The sequence below is a fragment of the Muntiacus reevesi genome, chromosome 5 (assembly GCF_963930625.1).
Source record: "Muntiacus reevesi chromosome 5, mMunRee1.1, whole genome shotgun sequence".
In the NCBI taxonomy this organism is placed as follows: Eukaryota; Metazoa; Chordata; class Mammalia; order Artiodactyla; family Cervidae; genus Muntiacus; species Muntiacus reevesi.
This window is the reverse complement of record NC_089253.1, coordinates 50629856-50650813: the sequence shown is the minus strand read 5'-3', so window position 1 is coordinate 50650813 and position 20958 is coordinate 50629856. Positions and strand designations below refer to the sequence as shown.

Here is a 20958-nt window from a genome sequence, read left to right as displayed (position 1 = left end):
CACTTTTAAGGTAATTATTGATATGTATGATCCTATTACTATTTTCATAATTGTTTTGGGTTTATTTTTTGTACGTTTTTTTCCTTCTCTTGTATTTCCTGTCTAGAGAAGTTCCATTAGCATTTGTTATGAAGCTGGTTTGGTGGTGCTGAATTCTCTTAACTTTTGCTTGTCTGGAAAGCTTTTGATTTCTCCATCACATCTGAATGAGAGTCTTGCTGGGTGTTTGTACGTTCTTCCCTTTCATCACTTTAAATGTATCATGTCATTCCCTTCTGTCTTATAGAGTTTCTGCTGAGAAATCAGCTGATAGCCTGATGGGAGTTCCCTTGTATGTTATTTGTCATTTTCCCCTTGTTACTTTTAATATTGTATCTTTAATTATTGTCAGATTGACTACTATGTCTCTGTGTGTTCCTCCTCAGGCTTATCCTGCCTGGGACTCTCTGTGCTTCCTAGACTTGGTTGACTATTTCCTTTTCTATGTTAGGGAAATTTTCAGCTACTATCTCTTCCAATATTTTCTCAGGTCCTTTCTTCTCCTTCTGGGACCCCTATAATGTGAATGTTGGTACATTTAATGTTGTCCCAGAGGTCTCTCAGGCTGTCTTTTTCTTCTTTTTTAAAATTTTTCCCCTATATTCTGGTCTGTGGCAGTGAGTTCCACCATTTTGTCTTTTAGGCCATTTATCCATTCTTCTGTCTCAGTTATTCTGCTATTGATTCCTTCTAGTGTATTATTCATCTTTGTTTGTTTGTTCTTTAGTTCTTGTAGATCTTTGGTAAACATTTCTTGCATTTTCTCTGCTGTCTTCCTGAAAGCCTGGATCATCTTCAATACCATTATTCTGAATTCTTTTTCTGGAAAGTTGCCTGTCTCCACTTCATTTAGTTGTTTTTCTGGGGTCTTACTGCGTCCCTTCATTTGGGACATAACTTTCTGCTTTTTCAGCAGATTAACTGTATGTAAAGGGAAGAGGAACTAAAAAGCCTCTTGATGAAAGTGAAAGAGGAGAGTGAAAAAGTTGGCAATGAAAGTGAAAGAGGAGAGTGAAAAAGTTGGCTTAAAGCTCAACATTCAGAAAACTAAGATCATGGCATCTGGTCCCATCACCTCATGGGAAATAGATGGAGAAACAGTGGAACAGTGTCAGACTTTATTTTTTTGGGCTGCAAAATCACTGCAGATGGTGATTGCAGCCATGAAATTAAAAGACGCTTACTCCTTGGAAGGAAAGTTATGACCAACCCAGATAGCATATTAAAAAGCAGAGACATTACTTTGCCAACAAAGGCCCGTCTGGTCAAGGTTATGGTTTTTCCAGTGGTCATGTATGGATGTGAGAGTTGAACTGTGAAGAAAGTTGATCACAGAAGAATTGATGCTTTTGAGCTGTGGTGTTGGGGAAGACTCTTGAGAGTCCCTTGGACTGCAAGGAGATCCAAACAGTCTATCCTAAAGGAGATCAGTCCTGGGTGTTCATTGGAAGGACTGACGCTGAAGCAGAAACTCCAATACTTTGGCCATCTCATGCAAAGAGTTGACTCATTGGAAAAGACCCTGATGCTGGGAAGGATTGGGGGCAGGAGGAGAAGGGGATGACAGAGGATGAGATGGCTGGATGGCATCACCGACTCGATGGACATGAGTTTGAGTAAACTCCAGGAGTTGGTGATGGACAGGGAGGCCTGGCGTGCTGTGATTCATGGGATTGCAAAGAGTCGGACATGACTGAACAATTGAACTGAATGTGGTTTTTGTTCTAGGTGCTGTGGGACTATGGTTCTTCTTGCTTCTTCTGTCTGCCCTCTGATGGAGGAGGCTAAGAGTGTCGTGTAAGCTTCCTGATGGGAAAGACTGGTGGTGGGAAAAAGTAGGTCTGTCTCTGGTGGGCAGGGCCTTAGTCAGTAAAGCTTTAACCCATTTATCTGCTGATTGGTGGGGCTGTGCTCCCTCCCTGGTAGTTGTTTAATCTGAGGCACCCCAGCCCTGGGGTCTCTGTGCTCTATGGTAGGGTTAGTGGTGACCTCCAAGAGGGCTTATGCCGAGGGGGACCTTCCAGGGCTGCTGCTGCCAATGCCCCCATCCCTGTGGGGAGCCCCTGCTGACACATGTCTCCACAAGAGACCCTTCAATGACAGCAGGTAGTTTTGGTTCAGTCTCCTACAGGGTCACTGCTCCTTTCCTTTGGGTCTTGGTTCATGCAAAGTTTTGTTTGTGCTCTCCAAGACTAGACTCTTTGTTTCCCCTAGTCCTGTGGAAATCGTATAATCCAGTCCTGCTGGACTTCAAGGTCAGATTCCCTGGGGTTCCTCAGGCTGGGAAGCCTGACATGAGGTTCAGAATCGTCACAACAGTGGGAGAACTTCTTTGGTATTATTGTTCTCTAGTTCGTGGTGGGTATGGGATTTGATTTCATCGTGATTGCACCCCTCCTACCATATCCTGCGGCTTCTTCTTTATCCTTGGACATGGGCTGTCTTTTTGATGGGTTTCGGCATCCTCCTGCTGATGGTTGTTCAACAGCTAGCTGCGATTTTGGTGCTCTTGCAAGAGGAGATGAGCACACATTCTTTTACTCTGCCATCTTGAACCAGAAGTCTGTCACACACTTTTACTTCTCCTTTTTTTTTTTACTTCTACATTTTTTATATTTTACTTTTACTTTCTCCTTCAGATAAAAACTTTTGTTCTATTGGTGTCATACTTTTTACTTCTACATATATTATAGGGCCATGGTTAATTTTATTACTTTTCATTTAAGCAATGCAGTTGACTCTTGAACAAGGTGGAGGTTGGGGTATTGTGCCCCCTGCAAAGTCAAAAGTCTACATATAATTTTATAGTTGGCTCTCCATATCTGTGGTTCTACATCCAGGGAGTCAATCAATTGTTGATTATATAATAGAGTAGTATGTATATATTGAAAAAAAATCCATGTATAGGTGGACCTCTGTATTAGTTTAAACTTGTGTTGCTGAAGAGTCAACTGTATCTATCTTTTAAAGAAAACTTTTACTCTTCATTCCTTTATGTAGATCCAAATTTCCATCTGGTATCTTGTCTCTTATTTTTGAAGGACTTCCTTTAATACTTCTTTTAGTATGGGTCTGCTGGTGATGAATTATTTGAACTTTTGTAAGTCTGAATTGGTCAATTTTACCATAGTTTTTGAAAGATATTTTTGCTGGGCATAGACCTCAAGGTTTTATTTTCCCTTTCAGTACCTTGAGATATTATTCCACTGTTTTCACATTTGCATTGTTATCTGATGAAAACTATGCTGTCATCTTTGTTTCTCTATATGCTTTGGATTTTTTTGCCCTACCTTTAGTATTTTCTTAATCTCTGGTTTGAAGTAATTGGAAGAAATTATGTGCTTTTGTGCAGTTTCTGGCATGTTTCTTGTACTTGGGGTCCAGTGAGATTCTTGGATCCATGGGCTTATAGTTGTCATCAAATTTGAAATTTTCTTCGGCCATTAAGTATTTCTTCAAATGTTTTTTTGGTCCTATACTCTGCTGTCCTTTGGGGACTCCAATTACACATATATCAGATCATTTGATGTCCCACAATTCACTGTAGAGTTCTTCAATCTTTCAGTGAAGTCCCTCACATACAAACGAGTTCCATTCCAAGAGCATGTTCATAAGCCCAATTTGTAAGTTCAACAAAGTTAGCCTAGGTACCCAACTAACAGAGTCAACTATATAGTACTGTACTGTAATAGGCTCATAATACTTTTCACATACACAACAAAGCACAAAAAGTAAGGAAAAAACCTTTAATCTTACAATACTGTCCCTTGAAAAGTATAGTAGGATAGTCCAACAGCTGGCATACAAGGGGCTGGCATCAAGTGAACAGGCAGTAGTTACTGACTACGAGAGACAGAGACGAGAGATAGCAGAGCTGAAGGATCAACAGTAATAGGAAATGGAGGGCAAGCTGCAATTTCACTCATACACGATGTTGATGGCACAGGTCCCGGTTCACACTGACACTCTTGAAAAAACAATCCAGTGACATCTGGGTAGTAGGTTTTTTTTTCTTGTCAGAGATGACAGTCACACTGGATTTCATTCTGAAGGGCAACCTTCATGTACCACCCTACACTTAGGTCCCATGCCTCAAAAACATCTAACCTACTGCTGTACCAACTACATCACTGCTGTTTTTATGTTTGCTTCTGGGCATCCTGGGCTTAAAATAGATACTGTTACTACTCTATTTTCTATTTAGTAAAGTACACAAAAGCATAACCACTCGCAAGGATGCAAGCACGTGACAGTGAACGCCAGACACGTGAACTAACTCATGTGACTGGACATGTGAACGCATATTCATCTCTTTGAAAGTTCACAACTTGAAGATTTGTATGTAGGAAACTTACTGTATTGTTTCATTTTGGATAGTTTCTGTGTTTTATCTTCGAGTTTATTAATCTTTCATTCTGCAATGTCTAATCTGCTGTTAATCCTGTCTAGTATGTTTTTCACCTCAGAGCTGGAGTTTGCAGAGGTTTAATTTGAATCTTTTTGTTTCTTTAATCTTTTAATGTTCAAGCATTTCTCTACTTCCTTGAACATATAGAACATAATGTCTTTGTAAACCAAATCCTATCATGTGTTATTTCCAACTGTGTTGCTACTGATTTTCTCACTATGGGTTGTATTTTCTTTTTCCTTTGCATGATGGATAATTTCCAACTGGTTACCAGACATTGTGAATTTTACTTTATTATATTCCAGATATTTTTCCATTTTTATAATATTCTTGAGATTTGCCCTGGGATCCACATAAGTTACTTAGAAATAGTTTATTTCTTTAAAAGTTTAACTTTTTTATTTCTATATATTAATAACTTTTATTATGTTTTAATTTTTATTAGGTGAGACCAGAGTAATCTTAATCTAGGGCTAATTTTGTCCCACTAATATAATGTTGTCATAAGTACTCTGATGCCCTGTGAAGTATGAGGCCTTCCTCTGTAGTTGGTGGGATTATAACATATTCCCAGCTTTGTGTGAGATATGTTGAATGTGTATTCTGTTCCATTTTGGTATTTATTCCCTTGTCTTGGGTTTTCTTACAGGTCTTCTGGAAAGTCTGCATATACCCAGCTCTCTTTTCTTCAGCACTGTGTCCTAAAAACCCTTATTTACATTGGTCTATCCAGATTCTTGTCTCCATCTTCCCAACTTAAGAGACCTCTGGTCTCCACCTGGATACCTGCCCATTATACCTGAAATGTCTCCAGAGATTATGGCCAATTATATGGCTCATCTCATTTGGTTTTCCCTTCCACACAGATCACTATCCTGAAACACCTGATGTCCAGTGTCTGAAATCTACTGCTTCATACAAATTTTGTCCAGATTTTTTGTTGTTTCTGGTGAGAAGACAAATGTGGTCCTTCTTATTCCAACCTGATTAAGAAGCCTAGTGATTTTTTCCTTTTTGCAGTGATGATTATGAAAGTATTGCGAGAGTACATAAATTCCTCTGTAACTCCAATATATTAACTGTATTCCTCTAAAAAAAATGAATGTTCCCCCCTACCTATAATTGTAGCGGGGTTCACTAGCTTCTGTAGCTAATATTGGGGAAGGGAGGGTTCATGGATATAATTTTTAAAATTTTGATTCAGAATAATATATGTTTTCCTTTTGAATTTTAAGTTATCTTTCTGTTAACTCTGTCTTCTTCATTTTAATATTTAATCATTTTTGTCTCATTAATTTTATTTTTCAAGTTTCATGTTTATTCTTTAAAAATAAATTACCTTCTTATATTATAAACTGAAAGCAGAAAACAGCAATGTAGGGATAACCGTGTACTCAGTTCATACTTTAAATGGGTAATAGTTGCTTTCAAGCAATAAACTTTCCCAATACCCATGTTCTTCTTCCAACCAGCTGGGTCTGCATTAGCTTTCCAGGCTTCCTTTCCTATTTTCCCAACACTGAACCCTCTAATGTCAATAACTCTACAGAGCTACCACTTTTCCTGTATTCACAACACTGGAGAGCCACAGGAACGGTGTTTTAAACTCATGTTACATACAATCTAGGCTAGTGCTGTCTAAAAGAAATACAATACAAGCCATATATGTAATTTAAAGTTTCCTAAGTAGTGAAAAAATTAAAAAGTGAAATTAATTTTAATAATGCACTTTATTTAATCCATTATATCCAAAACATTAACATGTAATAAATATTAAACTTACTAATTAAATATTTTATTTTGGGGGTAATTATCAAAATCTGATGGGTATAATACACTCATAGTACATTCAATATGTATGTAGAAAACAGAATTTATTCTTATCAATAATACTTATGTATTGAGTTTCATTAAATGTTTAGCTGAAAAAGTGGATTTCCATAGCAAGGTTGTTCCACTTATATATGAAAGTTTTCTAAATTAAAAATCTGGTTTTTGTAAAGTCACTCAGCCATGTCCAGCTCTTTGTGTCTCCATGGACTGTAGCCCCCCAGGCTCTTAGGTGATGAAATTCTCCAGGGAAGAATATTGGAGCAAGTAGCCACTCCCTTCTCTAGGCGACCATCCCCACCTAGGGATCGAACCTTGGTCTCCAGCATTGCAGGCAGATTCTTTAGTCTGAGCCACCAGGGGCTTAGTAGCCACATTTCAAGTGCTCAACAGCTACTGTACTGGCCAGCACAGGTCTCATAACTTTATGATGAAGAGTTACATATCATATAGTTCCCCATTGTATTTATGCATGCCCCCTCTCTATTTCCACACACACTCAAAATAACAACACTGGTGAAGTTCTCATAAAAAGATTTCACAACAGGAAGGGATATGTCAAGAATTTCAGCTCAAGAACAAACTCACAAAATACTGCTTTTACTGTCTTTGAAAAACAATCATACTGCCTTGAAAAAATAAGACAGGATTCTGGGAGGATGGCAGAGCAGGAAACACTAGGAATCTCTCCCCACTTAAGACTACAACTGGCAGAATTCCTCTGACATATCTGTCTTAAAATTCTGAAATTGATTGAAGGTTTACAACTTCCAAAGGAAGGCTTGGAAGGTAAACTATGGTTATTTTTGGTCAGTCTCAGCTCTTAGCACAGTACAATCCCCCATCTCCAAGGTAGGCAGCTGTGCATATGTTCCTGATGCAGTTTGCACATATCCAGGATGGGTAAAAAGGACTCTGTCCTCTAATATTGCGAAGTTATATTCTAAGTGGTGATAGCTGCTAGGAGGTCCATTGTTGTTGCACTTCCACACATTGTTGTAAGCCTCCTCTCCTACGGCTGAAGGGGCCTTATGAGGGATTTAAAATGCCAGTGCCCTTTTCTCCCTCCCTTTCATTTTTCTTTTTCCCATTTTGGCAGCCAGACATCAAAAGATTAGGACATTCAAAACCAAATACATATATGGGAAAAATTAGAAAGTGTACAGGCTCAAAAAAGAACTGAGAAGACTTAAATTTAAACCAGCAGCTGACCCTTGGAACAGAGACAACCCATAACAATAAAACAGTAACAACAAAAAACTTCAGGTATGTGGGAGAATCTGATTTCCAGGGATACCATTATTAGATTCAAATATCCAATTTTCAAGAACAACAACAAAGAACACAAAGCACTCAAGCAAACAGGCAAGTCTCGCCCACTGAGAGGAACAAACCAAGCCAATGAAAACTACCCCTGAGAAAGACCCAATTGCAGACCTACAAGACAAGATCTAACATGTACACTAACAATGCTCAAAAAACACGGACGACGTGGAGAATGTCAGAAACATGACATAAGACTTAAAAAAGACTTCCTTGGTGGCACAGTGGATAAGAATCCGCTTGTCAATGCAGGGATGCCAGTTCAATCTCTGATCCAGGATCTGTGGAGCAACTTAAACCCTGCACTCTAGAGCCCACGAGCAGCAACTCCTGAATCTACATGCCCTAGAGCCCACATGCTGCAAGTATTGAGCCCATGTGAGTACAGCCTGTGGGAAAGACTAGAGAGCTCTTCAAGAAAATTAAGAGATACCAAGGGACCATTGCATGCAAAGATGGGCTCCGTAAGGGACAGAAATGGTACAGACCTAACAGAAGCAGAAGATATTAAGAAGAGGTGGCAAGGATACACAGAAGAACTACACAAAAGAGATCTTAAACCCAGACAACCACGACAGTGTGATCACTCACCTAGAGCCAGACATCCTGGAGTGCAAAGTCAAGTGGGCCTTAGGAAGCATCACTATGAACAAAGCCTGTGGAGATGATGGAATTCCAGTTGAGCTATTTCGAATCCTAAAAGATGATGCTGTCAAAGTGCTGCACTCAATATGCCAGCAAATTTGGAAAACTCAACAGTGGCCACAGGACCGGTAAAGTCAGTTTTCATTCCAATCCCAAAGAAAGGCAATGCCAAAGAATGCTCAAACTACCACACAACTGTACTCATCTCACACAGCAGTAAAGTAATGCTCAAAATTCTCCAAGCCAGGCTTCATCAATACATGAACCAAGAACTTCCAGATGTTCAAGCTAGTTTTAGAAAACCAGCAGAGGAATCAGAGGTCAAATTGCTAACATTCACTGGATCATCAAAAAAGCAAGAGAGTTCCAGAAAAACATCTACCTTTGTTTCATTGACTACACTAAACCCTTTGACTGTGTAGATCACAACAAACTGTGGAAAATTCTTAAAGAGACGGGAATACCTGACCATATTACCTCCCTCCTGAGCAATCTGTATGCAGGTTAAGAAGCAAGTTAGAAGCAGACATGGAACAATGGACTGGTTCCAAATTGAGAAAGGGGTACGTTCAGGCTGTATATTGTTACCCTGCTTATTTAACTTATATGCAGAGTACATCATGAGAAATGTCAGGCTAGATGAAGCACAAGCTGGAATCAAGACTGCAGGGATGAAAAAAAAAAAAAAAAGACTGCAGGGAGAAATATCAATAACGTCACATATGCCAATGACACTACCCTTATGGCAGAAAGCAAATAGGAACTAAAGAGCTTCTTGATGAATGTGAAAGAGAGTGAAAAAGCTGGCTTAAAACTCAACGTGCAAAAAACTAAGATTATGGCATCTGGTCCTATCACTTCATGGCAAATAGATGGAGAAACAACGGAAACAGTGACAGACTTAATTTTCTTGGGCCCCTAAATCACTGCAATGGTGACTGCAGCCATGAAATTAAGACACTTGCTCCTTGGAAAAAAAGCTACGATAAACCTGAACAGTGTATTAAAAATCAGAGACATTACTTTGCCAACAACGGTTCATCGAGTCAAAGCTATGGTTTTTCTAGTAGCTATGTATGCGATGTGAGAGTTGGACCATAAAGAAAGCTGAGCACTGAAGAACTGATGTTTTAGAACTGTGGTGTTGGAGAAGACCCTTCAGAGTCCCTTGGACTGCAAGGAGATCCAACCAGTCAATCCTAAAGGAAATCAGTCCTGAATATTCACTGGAAGGACTGATGCTGAAACTGAAGTTCCAATACTTTGGCCACCTGATGCAAAGAACTGACTCACTGGAAAAGATCCTGATGCTGGGAAAGATTGAAGGCAGGAGGAGAAAGGGACAACAGAGGATGGGATGATTGGATGGCACCAACAACTCAATGGACATGAGAATGAGTAAACTCCGGGAGTTGGTGATGGACAGGAAAGCCTGGCATGCTGTAGTCCATGGGGTCGCAAATAGTCAGACACGACTGAGCAACTGAACTGACTGACCACATTTATCAACAGAAAATGGTCAACTCTTCCCCAATTATTTATAGCATGAGATAATCACAACCAAAATCCCAATAGTTTTTTAATAGAAATTAACAAGCTGATTCTGAAATTTGTATGGAAAAGTTGTGATATGTCTTGCTCTATGTAGAACAAGTTTACCTTTTCCTCACACATTCCTAAATAAATCTTTTAAACTACAAAACTATCCTCATTTGTAACTAGACAAATAAGTATCATTTCTAACTAGACAAAGAATACTTCTTGAGCATTCCTGAGGCTTGATAGGTATTCCACCAATCCTGTGAAACTGAGGTTGAGATGTCTGGGTAATTCTAAAGTTGACATTTAAGACCACATATGTGGACTACCAAGGTCATCTTTCCCTCTTTACCACACTGCTTTCCCAGCTCCCCAAAGATAAGGACTAAATTTAAAATTTTTCACTATGTCTAACACATAACATCTTAATAAAAGCTGACATTGGTAAAATATAAGCCATATCTTCCCAAACTCACCTAAGTATATGATCTAAAGAATTAAGCTTTTCTTGGCAAAACCCTCCCTTTCCCACTCTACTCCTACCATCTCTGGTTTAATAACACAGTTCATCAAAAGGAGACACTTATGTGTTATTAATAATTCTCCCTTGCTCCTCTCTACAATTTCTCAGCCAAGCAAAACATCTCAAACTCAGATGGCCCTGGGAATGAGGGTACTCTGCTAATACTCCAGAGACAGTAATTTCTCCAGACATGATGATCCAACATCATTTTTCTCAGAAATTATTTTAACTAAGGAAGTTTACTGTTTTACTGAATAAAATCGGTCACATCACTTCATTTGTATTCCCTAATATAGGTCCAAGTTTGCCAACCTTCTCAACTATGGTCTTTGACAAATCGGTAAAACAAATCGGTAAACCTCCTCCAAGTTTAAGAGGTACTGAAGACAAGTAACCCTGTTCTGACACTGTTCTCAGTTACAATGCTTTAGTTGTAAGTAACAGAAAACCCAATCAGGAATTTTATTCTCTCACATAAGAAGTGAGGTGGCAGGGAAGTTTCAGAGTTGATTAATTCAGTGGTGCAAATTCATCAAAGATCAAATTCTTCCATCTTTCTCCTCTGGCATCCTTAGGATGTTGGCAATTATTATCTCATAGTATCCTCACAATAAGCCTGTGCGTTTCATCAATGCTGCTGCCTGATGGTTGCCTGGTATGAGGAAAACAATTTTCTCACAAGTAATTTGGAAGCCAATTTAAAGTACCTACAGAGTTTTTTTTTTAAATGTGCATATCCTGTGATCTAGCAATTCCACGTCTAAGAATTCATCTCAGGAAATGTTAAGTGGACAAAAACAGGCATAAAAATGTCAATTACAATTTTTTTTTAACAGCAAAAAATAAGAAACAGCCTAAAATGCCTATCAGTAGGGTGTGACTACTTAAATTGAGAGACTCATATATTAGAATACATCACAGCTGTTTAACAAGGAACTATGTACAAGTTTTGTTGATAACAATGAAGCTGCAAAGAGCACGTGTATATAAATAAAGATACCCATGACACTAAAAAGGCAACAGGGAATTCCTGGTGGTCCATTGGTTAGGACTTTGTACTTTCACTGCCAAGGGCCTGTGTTCAATACCTGGTCAGAGAACTAAGAGCCCACAAGCTGTGTGGCAAGCCCCTAACCCCCTCCCCAAAAGGAAACAAAAGCAAAAACAGATAAATTGGACTGCATCAGAATTTGGAACTGTGTATTAAAAGACAATCAACAGAGTGAAAAGGTAGCAAATATTTGCAAATCATTTAAGAATATGTAAAGAACTAGTACAAATTAACAACAAAAATATAACCTACTTAAAAATGGGAAGAGCACTTTAAGACATTTCTCCAAAGAAGACAAATGACCAAGAAACACATGAAAAGGTACTCAACATCAGTTTATTATGGAAATGAAAACCAAAGCCACAACCTCACAACCACTAGGATGACTGCCCTCAAAAGCAAGTTCTGCCTCTCCAAGAAGAATCTACGAGGTTGCAGAAGTGGAGCAGAAGCAGTAGGCGGCTTGCAATTTGCCCTACAAGGAGCTGGTAGAGCTGTGCAGGGCCCAGCAACTGCTAAGCCAGGCCTGGGGAGGAAGCAGCACTCCCTACCACAGGTCCCTCCAAGGAGGAGGCACCACCCAAGAAGCCTGAGGTGGTAAAGACATACCTGCAGGACAAGATCATCCCACCTAAGACGGGCAGCATGGTGGGCATCTGCAAGGGCAACACCTTCACACAATCACCTACACAGCCAGGCCAGCGTCGGGACCACTCCTCTGGCTTCATCCCCTTTAAATAGCCTGCCTGGCCAATAAAGTCACAGACTTCTCTATTAAAAGAGTTGTTTTACCAAGGAAGTGAAGAAATTGAATCCTTTGTGCACTAATTATGAGAAAGTAAAATGGTGAAGATGCTGTGGAAAATAGTATGATGGTTCCTCAAAAAAATTTGTAAGCATATGCTCCAAAGAACTGAAAGTGGAGTCTCAAAGATGCACAGCAGTATAATTTACAAAAGTAAAAAAGTGGAAGCAACCCAGGTGTCTACTGACAGTTAAACGTATAAGCAAAATATGGTATACATACACGCATCCTTAGAAAGGAAGGAAATCCTGACACATTCTACACATTCTATTTATATGAGGTACGTAATCAAACTCAGAAACAGAAAGAGTGATGGTCACCAGGGGCTCAGGGGAGAGAGGGGTGATAAGTTATTATTTAATGGGTCTAGTTTGATTTTTGTAAGATAAAAAAGTTCCAAGGATTGGCTGTGTAACAATGTGAATATACTTAACATTACTGAGCGGTACACTTTAAAATGGTTAAAATAAAAATAAAATGGTTAAGATAGCAAATATAATATGTGTATATTTTACCAAAATTAAAATTTTTAATTAAAAGAAATTTTAAAGTAAAAATACCAAAATGAGAAACCAAGCTATACATATTAAAAAAGAGCTCAGAAGGCATCCAACTCCTAACCATGGTTTTTTATGGAGAACATTGATGGGGATTTGTTCTCTGGTCTGTATCTTTCTGTGTAGTTTGAAGTTTTAAAAATTTCACTGGATATGTTTTTTTCCTATGTGATTATGATTAGTTCTAATAAGAATAAATTATGGAATAATTAATAATAATTAATAAGGAAAAAGATCCTGGGTCAACCAATTAACGGGAGATGGTGCTATTAGGCTTTTCCCCAGGAAATGCCTGTTGTATTTCCTAGCCAGTAATGCCTCAGTCCAAATTAGAGACCCACTCTCTAATCCTGAAACTGACAAATGTGACTCAAGAACAGCTGGTGCCCGCATATACAGAATTCCAGTTTTTCCAACTATTTGACCCTATTTTCCACCTGCTTACTACTAACAGAACACCAGGCCCGAATCAGCATTACTGTCTCAGAGGCTATTCTCCTCCCATCATTCACTTCAACAACATTATGAGAGTTACTGAGTGGTTAGGAAGACCTCTTTAGAAACCAACCATTCCAGAAAAATAAATGGTCAAATACCAAGAGCTGCCAACAAGAGCAGATTCCCAGCAGCACATACTAATAACCTTAATGAAGCAGAGAGCAATGCCTCTTATAATACAAATTCTGGTTGGAGGAAAAGATCTACAGATTGTGGAAAAGTACAACTTAAAAAGCAAACACCACAGGTTCCAGTACAGCAGGAAAGCAAGCAGAGATTTCTAAATACAGAGCTCAATTTTAAGAGTTCGCTGTACCTTTATTTCTATCATCATTTGCTCTGTCAAAAATAGACACTTCCATGTCTTGATCCATTCAGAATAAGCCACAGCAGGAACAGCTTTGCTTACACAGGGTGGGCAGGTCAGAAAGGCAGCATGGGGAAAAGAAAAAGCAGCCAGCAGGTTTTCTTAGGGATTATATTGCTCCAGCTTTTATCCTTCTTCTCAGCTATTTTGGTGCCAAGAAAGCTGCAGGGAGGTCTTTGCTCTGCTCTCAAAAAGCTTTTCACCAGAAAGGCTGAAGCAGTCTCAGGGCTGCAACTCCCTCTGCTGCTTGATGTTTTCTTTGCATGCTACAGCCGGTTCAATTGAATTTCCAACTTAAGATATGTTAAAAGAGCTAAACCAGTCCTTTATTTAGAAAACATGACCAAAAAGGCACAACTTTAAATGGAGTGGGACAGCTAAAATGCCAAGTTCTAAGTTGGACTGATTTCTACACTCATCTACAAATCTTCTCTATCTCACAAAGTGATTCTTTTACTCAGTTTAAAGAAAAGTTCTATATCACCCTCATATGCACTTGGAAAAACAAGAACTGGACTTTTTGGTTCTTCCTCCGCTACCCTTAGTAACACTGCCTATTATCAGAATTTATGGTAGGTCTTATTTATCTTTCAAGATTCAGCTTAAAAAATACTTAGTACCTGGTATTGAGGCTATGTTTGTCAGTGTGTTTCACTGTATGTATTCAACTAATAACGATGCTCAATAACCATTTAATAGAAGAATTCTAATCAGAACCCTGATATACTGGGAGAAGCGAGAACTAATGACATAATTTAATTAGGAAATAAGCAATTACTGGAGGAGGAACCAAAATCCTTGGAGATAAAGAGTATGAGAGGTGTTTCTTCAACTAACATTCTATTATTCTGCCTAACAGTAGTTAACCAGTGTTTCCTGTGGGTCTTTTTCAGATTACCAATCCCACAAAGTCTCCCTCTGGTTAACTCTTAACAGAGCTCCTTTTTAATTAAAACCTTCATTCTTTGTCTATATCCAAATATTCCTCACATTCTGATCTTAGTGATAAAAGAATACACAAAGACCTCACACAGTAACTCTGACAGAGTGCTAAGCAGATCCTGAGCCCTTATAATGTTCTCAACATAATGTGGCTAGAAGTCCTGGTATCCCAGCTTCCAGAATTAGAACTGATGATGAAAACATATATTGGCACCATAATCTTTATTTTTGTGAACACTCTCCTGCTGCACTAGCCAGTATCAGAAGTCACATCAGGTAGAATTCCTATTCTTTGCCTTAAGGATCTACAAATCCCAGTTCTGTGAAAAACTGCTCAGGGCAAGTGCCATCCCTCAGAAAACTTAACTGGATAGAAAAAATAAGGTAAATATTTTGATAAAAACAGTCCCACAGCATTTATTGTCATCTGGTAATAACATAAGGGTGAGCAGAACAATATGAATACAAGTTTTAGAACTACATCTCTAACAAAAGACACCTAAAAAATGCAACGGTATTGCCAAACAATTTCTCACTTCATCTATCACTTCTAGTTGGAGACACTTTGGAGCAGAGTAATGTTATCTCCTTTTAGCATGATCCGACCTGCAACACAAAATTTAAAAAAAAAAAAAAAAAAAAGAAGAAGAAGCCATTAATAGTCGCTCAGAAAACTGTGTACCTTTTAGCTTCAGAATTTTAAATTGTTCTTGAGTGATTCTAAAAATGCTTTCTAGTCTGTGAAATTATGTGACATTTTCCACTGTTGAAAGGCTGTGCATATCAGACCATTTGCACTTTTCCGACAATAACCTAATGATGGCAGAGAAATGTTACCTTACGAAAAATACAGTTTCTATAGACTTAAGTCAACTATCCCAAAATTTCCTAAAGCTGATTTTACAGAAACTGAGAAATGAGTTTTTTAAGGAAATGCAGCATTCTTAAGAGTTCTTAATAAAGATTTCATCCTGTGATATACAAACTTGTTTAAGTTTCACCTAAGACTGTCTAAATCTGTTTGAGCAAAGGACACTCTTCCTGGGAAATATCTATAAATATCTTCAGCAACACTGGTGTTCAATAGAACAGTTTGAGAAATGTTAATCAGCACCATCAGCAATTGCACAAGTAATATTAACCTGTTTTACAGAGTTGATATTACCATGAGCAATCAATACTTTGCAAATAATTTATAAATAATGTCAGTAAGGTGAGCTTGCATTTCCTGATAAGACACGTTTATATTTGAAAAATCCAGGCTTTCAAAAAGCCTAGGCAGGAAGAAGCTAAGCAAAACATTATACCACTCTCAGAATCTACTTTCCATATAGCTAGGATAAGGCTCAAGAGAATCCTCAGGGACTGGAAAAAAGAGGCACTTGAAACCTACCACTTTTAAAAATACTAGTGAGCTGTCAACTGGGGCATTAAACAGTTAAAGACAAAACGCCTAAATAGACCTCAACTTAATGGAATTTGAATAGAAATTATTTGAGTCTTGAGGAAGCCATAAATCCTAAAGAACATGGGTTAAGAAACTGCCTTCACTACTCAAATATTTTAAAATTTCTACTATGTGGCATGCACTAAGTATATCAGGGAGCAAGACAAAGAGGACTCATGCATTAGTGGAGCATGTGGTCCAGTGGCAGACATTAACAATCCCAATAACGAATGTTTTACTACAAATTTAGCACAGCATGCCCTCCATCCGTCCCCACCCCAAGCAAAACAAAACCTAACCCTAGCAGGAAGTGGTATTTGACCTGAGTCCCAAAGACACAGGGGACGCCATACACAAAAAATTTATGATGAGACAAATGTGCAGATTCCAAGAATTCAAAGAAGTGTGGATGATTCTCAGAAAATGAAGTACAGAGTGATACAAAATGAACAGAGGGAGGTAAAGTCAGATCATGAAGGACTTTGAAGGATATATTAGAGATTTTCTTATCCTATGAGCAACAGGAAGCCACCAAAGGATTTCAAGCAAAGAGATAACAAATTCAGGCCAGTGTTTTAAAAAGATGACTGTAATCTGCAGAGCAAATTGGAGTTGCAGAGAAATTTATTAGTAAACTGAATAGAACTGGTCCCATTTACTAAGGCAGGAAACACTAAAATAGCTCTAAATAGTGTGTCAGGCATTGGAATTGAGTTTGATTCTGATATGTTAATTTTGAGGAGCCTTTGAGACATCCAAGTAGAAATACTGAAGAGGCTGAGAGAGGTCTAGGGCTACAAATGTATATTTGGAAGTCAACATATAAATATAACTGTAAGTGCAGTCTTGAGTACCAAGGAAAACAATATTGAGTGATAGGAGGACTGAGAACCAAGACTTAAGCAACTCAAACATTTAATGGCTGGGTCCTAAAGAATGAATATATAGAAGTCTCAAAAAGGAACAACTAGTGATGAAAAGGGAAAAGCTGACTACAGTATCACAGAGCCAAATGCTATTTAGAGCTCAATAAAATGAGGACCATTAGATTTAACACCATTTGTCTTTGGTAATCTTGGTGAGAGCTCTCGACTGGAGAGACAGAAGCAGAAATGGAGTGGGATAAACAATAAGTGGCAAAAGATGATTTTAAGAATATACTACTCTCCCAAATAATTTCTCAAATACAAACTAAATTTAAACATGAAATGAGTTGCAACTCATTCATTCAATTCTGCAAGTGAATAAAAATTTCCATAATTCTTTAAGGCCATTTATATTCTTACCCAGTTGTTTTCTTGACTTTGTTTTAGAATGAATCTCTTCTGCATCATCTAATACGAGGTTCATATACTCATCAAAACCCTAGAAAAACAAGTCAATTGACTGTCATCTTCATGTAAAATCATATCCAAACTGTTCTAAATGAATACAGGAATATATAAAAACGCCAAGTTCAGAAATTCATCTCTCCACTGATCTTCCAGCTGAAACACCACATCTCAAGTCTCTTCTTTTTTTTTTTTGGAGGGGTGCCCCACACAGCTTGCAGGATCTTAGTTCCCCAACCAGGAATTGAACCCAGGCCACAGTACTGAAAGCCTGGAATCCTAACTACTATGCCACTAGGAAACTCCCTAAGTCTCTTTTTAAATAACAACGAAAGAAGGAATGTACTTCAAATTACTTCTGGAACTTTTGGGACTTTACACTTCATTAACTATGCCCAAAAGTCATCCTCCCCATCTTTTATAACCTACTCAGTACAGTGTGTGTACATATATTAATTAACTTTTCCCATGTTCCCACAAAGACACTATCACTACCAACCACCAAGCTTGTTTTTTCAACTAACAAACAGGGGAAGGGGAGATTACTGACGGAATCTACTATGCTGTCTAAAAGAAATACCAGACTCAGTATGACACTTCCACCCATATTTTCTTTCTTTAAAACATTATTTAAGTTACTCTGCTACCCTGGACATCTTATTTAACTACCCCACCCAGTTCTATTCAGGTATCACTAACCAAGAATTCTCATCTTTCTCCCCCCTCATTTTATTTCTTATGACCCCTCCTTTAAAGACTAATACTGTTGTTTAAATATTTTATAAAATTAATTTTCTCTCTCTTTTGTGAATTACCTAATCCCTATTAAGTAGAACAATGAGACAAGGATAGTGAGTCCTGAAGGACTTTCCGTGGGTTGGGTCTTTGATTTTTTTGTATATTGCTCTGTTGGCCCTCTTTTAGGAAATTTTTTCTTTGAACAAAATGCTCTGAGATAAAATATCCTGGGTACTTACAATGATACAGCCTTCTATCCGCATATTCACTTGCTCATAAAGCCACACCTGAATCCGCGATCTCTGAAATAATCAGAATAACAGAAATGTTAAGAACTAAGTAAACAAAATCCAACCATTTTGGTCAAACAACAGACAAATATGGTTCCTAAAAAACTTTTGACAAATAAAAGCCAAGAGAAGTTACTAACCAAGAAACATTCTCACTTAACAAATGTTACACTGGAACTAATGATATTCCTGTGTTTTTGAGACTCAATCATATTTCTGTTGCTTATAGTCTCTATATATTTAGAGTGAAAATTTGTGACAAGATAGCAAAAAGGGCTTCTTTCTTATCTAGCAGAGCAAACTCCAGCTGCAAGACAGTCTTCTCTAGCTTTTCAGTTTTCCATGTCTCACACCTAATAACCAGGAGCGCGTAAGTTGTGTCTGACTCTTTGCAATCCCATGGGCTGTAGTAGCCTGCCTCCTCTATCCAAAGGATTCTCCAGCCAAGAATACTGGAGTGCGTTGCCATGCCCTCCTCCAGGGGATCATCCTGACCCAGGGATTGAACCCGAGTCTCTTCTCATCTCCTGCATTGGCCGGCAGGTTCTTTACTACTAGTGTCACCTGGGAAGCCCTAATAACCAGGAGTGAGACCCTCAATTCCTGTGATTAAAAATTACAACGGCTTGAAATTAATGTTTTCTATTAAGTTGTCACATACTAAAATTTGTCAGAACCACAGGAAACACATTTTCTTTCAGAGATAATTTAAACACTCTGCTCTGCCAAGTCAAATTTTGCATTGCTAAAAATCCCTCCAAACGAAAGAAGGCTTCCACTAAATCCTCTGAACCTATCCCTCCTATCTTCCTTTTCCAGTGTCTATCGATAAGTGTGTCCCCACCCCCCAAAGTGCTTAACACACCACTTTATGACCTAGTAAAAGCTGACTGAAATTTTCTTCCAGTATCTCATCCTGAGGTGCCATGGAAAGGTTCCAATGTTCTTGCCATAATCCCAAGGAAAGTACCAATGCCCAAATGCCACTATCATGTCAGCCAGTAATTACTTTCGAAATCAGTAATTTTGGTCTTGCAAAGTAATAACAACACAGTTCTTTGCATGCTTGGCGTTGGCATGGCTGTGTTAGGGGCTCAGTCATGACCAACTCTCTGAGACCCCATGGACTGTAGCTCTCCAGGCTCTTCTATCCATGGAATTCTCCAGGTAAGGATGCTGGAGTGGGTTGCCATTCCCTTTTCCAGGGGATCTTCCCAACCCAGGAATCCAAGCCGGGTATCCTGCACTGCAGGAAGATTCTTTCCCGTCTGAGTCACCAGGGAAGCCCATGGCATGGCTACATACCATTTTGTCACATTAGACCTTTCCTGGCACTCCTTCTCCTCAAATGCCCTCCCAATCTTCAGTTTCATTTTTTGACTCTAAAACAATGACCAGACAGGAAGATACAAACAACCAAGTAAATTCACCTTTAACTTAAAAATAACAAAACAGCCAACAACTTACATTTTGCAAGTATCTGAAGATGAGATTCTGCAGGAGGAGTTAAGAAAAAAAAAAAAAAACACGCAAAGCATAGACTCTGCTCCCTGAAACTTGTAAAATCTACACGCATCTCATTTTTCTGAACGCGAACTCTGTGCCTAGGCAAAGAAAAGTGCCCAACTAGGTACCCACTGTTGCTGTTCAGTCGCTAAGTCTTGTCCCACTCTTGTGACCCCATGAACAGAAGCCCCCCAGGTTCCTCTGTCCATGGGACTTTTCAGGCAAGAAGTCTGGGGTGGGCTGCAATTTCCTTCTCCAGGGGATCGTCCCCACTCTGGGATCAAAACCCCGTCTCCCTCATCGGCAGACGGATTCTGAGCCACCTGGTAAGTCCAAACACCCATTAGGACATCACTAAATACTATAAAGGAAATGCTCCCCACTCTCATCTTCCTGGAGTTTCTTTCGCGCCGAGGTCTCCCTCCCGGTGGAAAGCGGTTACACCCGCTTTCAGTCAGTATGTAATAAAGGTCGTCTTCCCCGCTTCCCCCACCACTGCCGCATTCTCCAGCGCAGGGTCTGCTCGAGCCCACCTCCCGCCTATCACTGGTTCTTCAACTCCCCGCGCTTTCTCCTAGCCTCGGCCGCCCCAGGGGCTCATGGGATGAGCGGCCTCACTCCGCTCCCTCGGGCCTAGCCCGTCTCCTCCTTCGCCCCTCATTTCCCAGCCCAAAGCTCCTACTGCTCACGCATCGAGCAGGATACGATGGGCTGCACCATCACCTTCTGCACCTTCTGGCCCTGGCCCCGGTACGCCATGCTGGACACTCACAAGCACCACACTACTCCACACTCTCAGAAAGCAACTTCCGGAACAACGAGCCGGAAGCGGAAGTGCGCTGTGCTCAGGCGGCAACGTGGGCGGTTCCTGGGAAATACCTCTCTAGCCACAGGAGTCGGTTATTTCGGTGCTCCAGAGCATCCTGGGGAGGCCGCACGGCGGCAACTCCCTTTCGGAAGGCGGGTTGGTCCTGCAGCGCCACCTGGAGTGAGGCTTGAGGGGAAGCGCGGCTTCGGTTGTGCGGCGGCCGCGGCTGCCCATCGCGACTTCGCTTTTGAGTCGGTTTTACGAGCCGGATCGTTCCCCTGCGTACCTCCTCTGAAATGGTGTGATTCAGT

At 39.6% G+C, this 20958-nt stretch overlaps 1 protein-coding gene across 3 annotated transcripts; it reads right to left on the bottom strand.

Annotated features, from left to right (window-relative positions):
- Nucleotides 1–13889: 13889 nt before the first annotated feature.
- Nucleotides 13890–20646, bottom strand: SNRPE (small nuclear ribonucleoprotein polypeptide E). Of its 3 annotated transcripts, none has more exons than XM_065938196.1 (5): nucleotides 20545–20646; nucleotides 19801–19827; nucleotides 18283–18345; nucleotides 17261–17339; nucleotides 13890–15133 (listed from the first exon to the last, which is right to left on the bottom strand). In XM_065938196.1, exons 1-5 carry the CDS (start codon nucleotides 20596–20598, stop codon nucleotides 15078–15080), a joined length of 279 nt encoding a protein of 92 aa, XP_065794268.1. In that variant the 5' UTR covers nucleotides 20599–20646; the 3' UTR covers nucleotides 13890–15077. The 3 variants fall into 3 exon arrangements, with proteins under 3 accessions (XP_065794268.1, XP_065794270.1, XP_065794271.1); XM_065938198.1 differs by having other exon boundaries at nucleotides 20563–20643; XM_065938199.1 differs by lacking the exon at nucleotides 19801–19827 and having other exon boundaries at nucleotides 20563–20636.
- Between the last annotated feature and the right edge of the window lie 312 nt (nucleotides 20647–20958).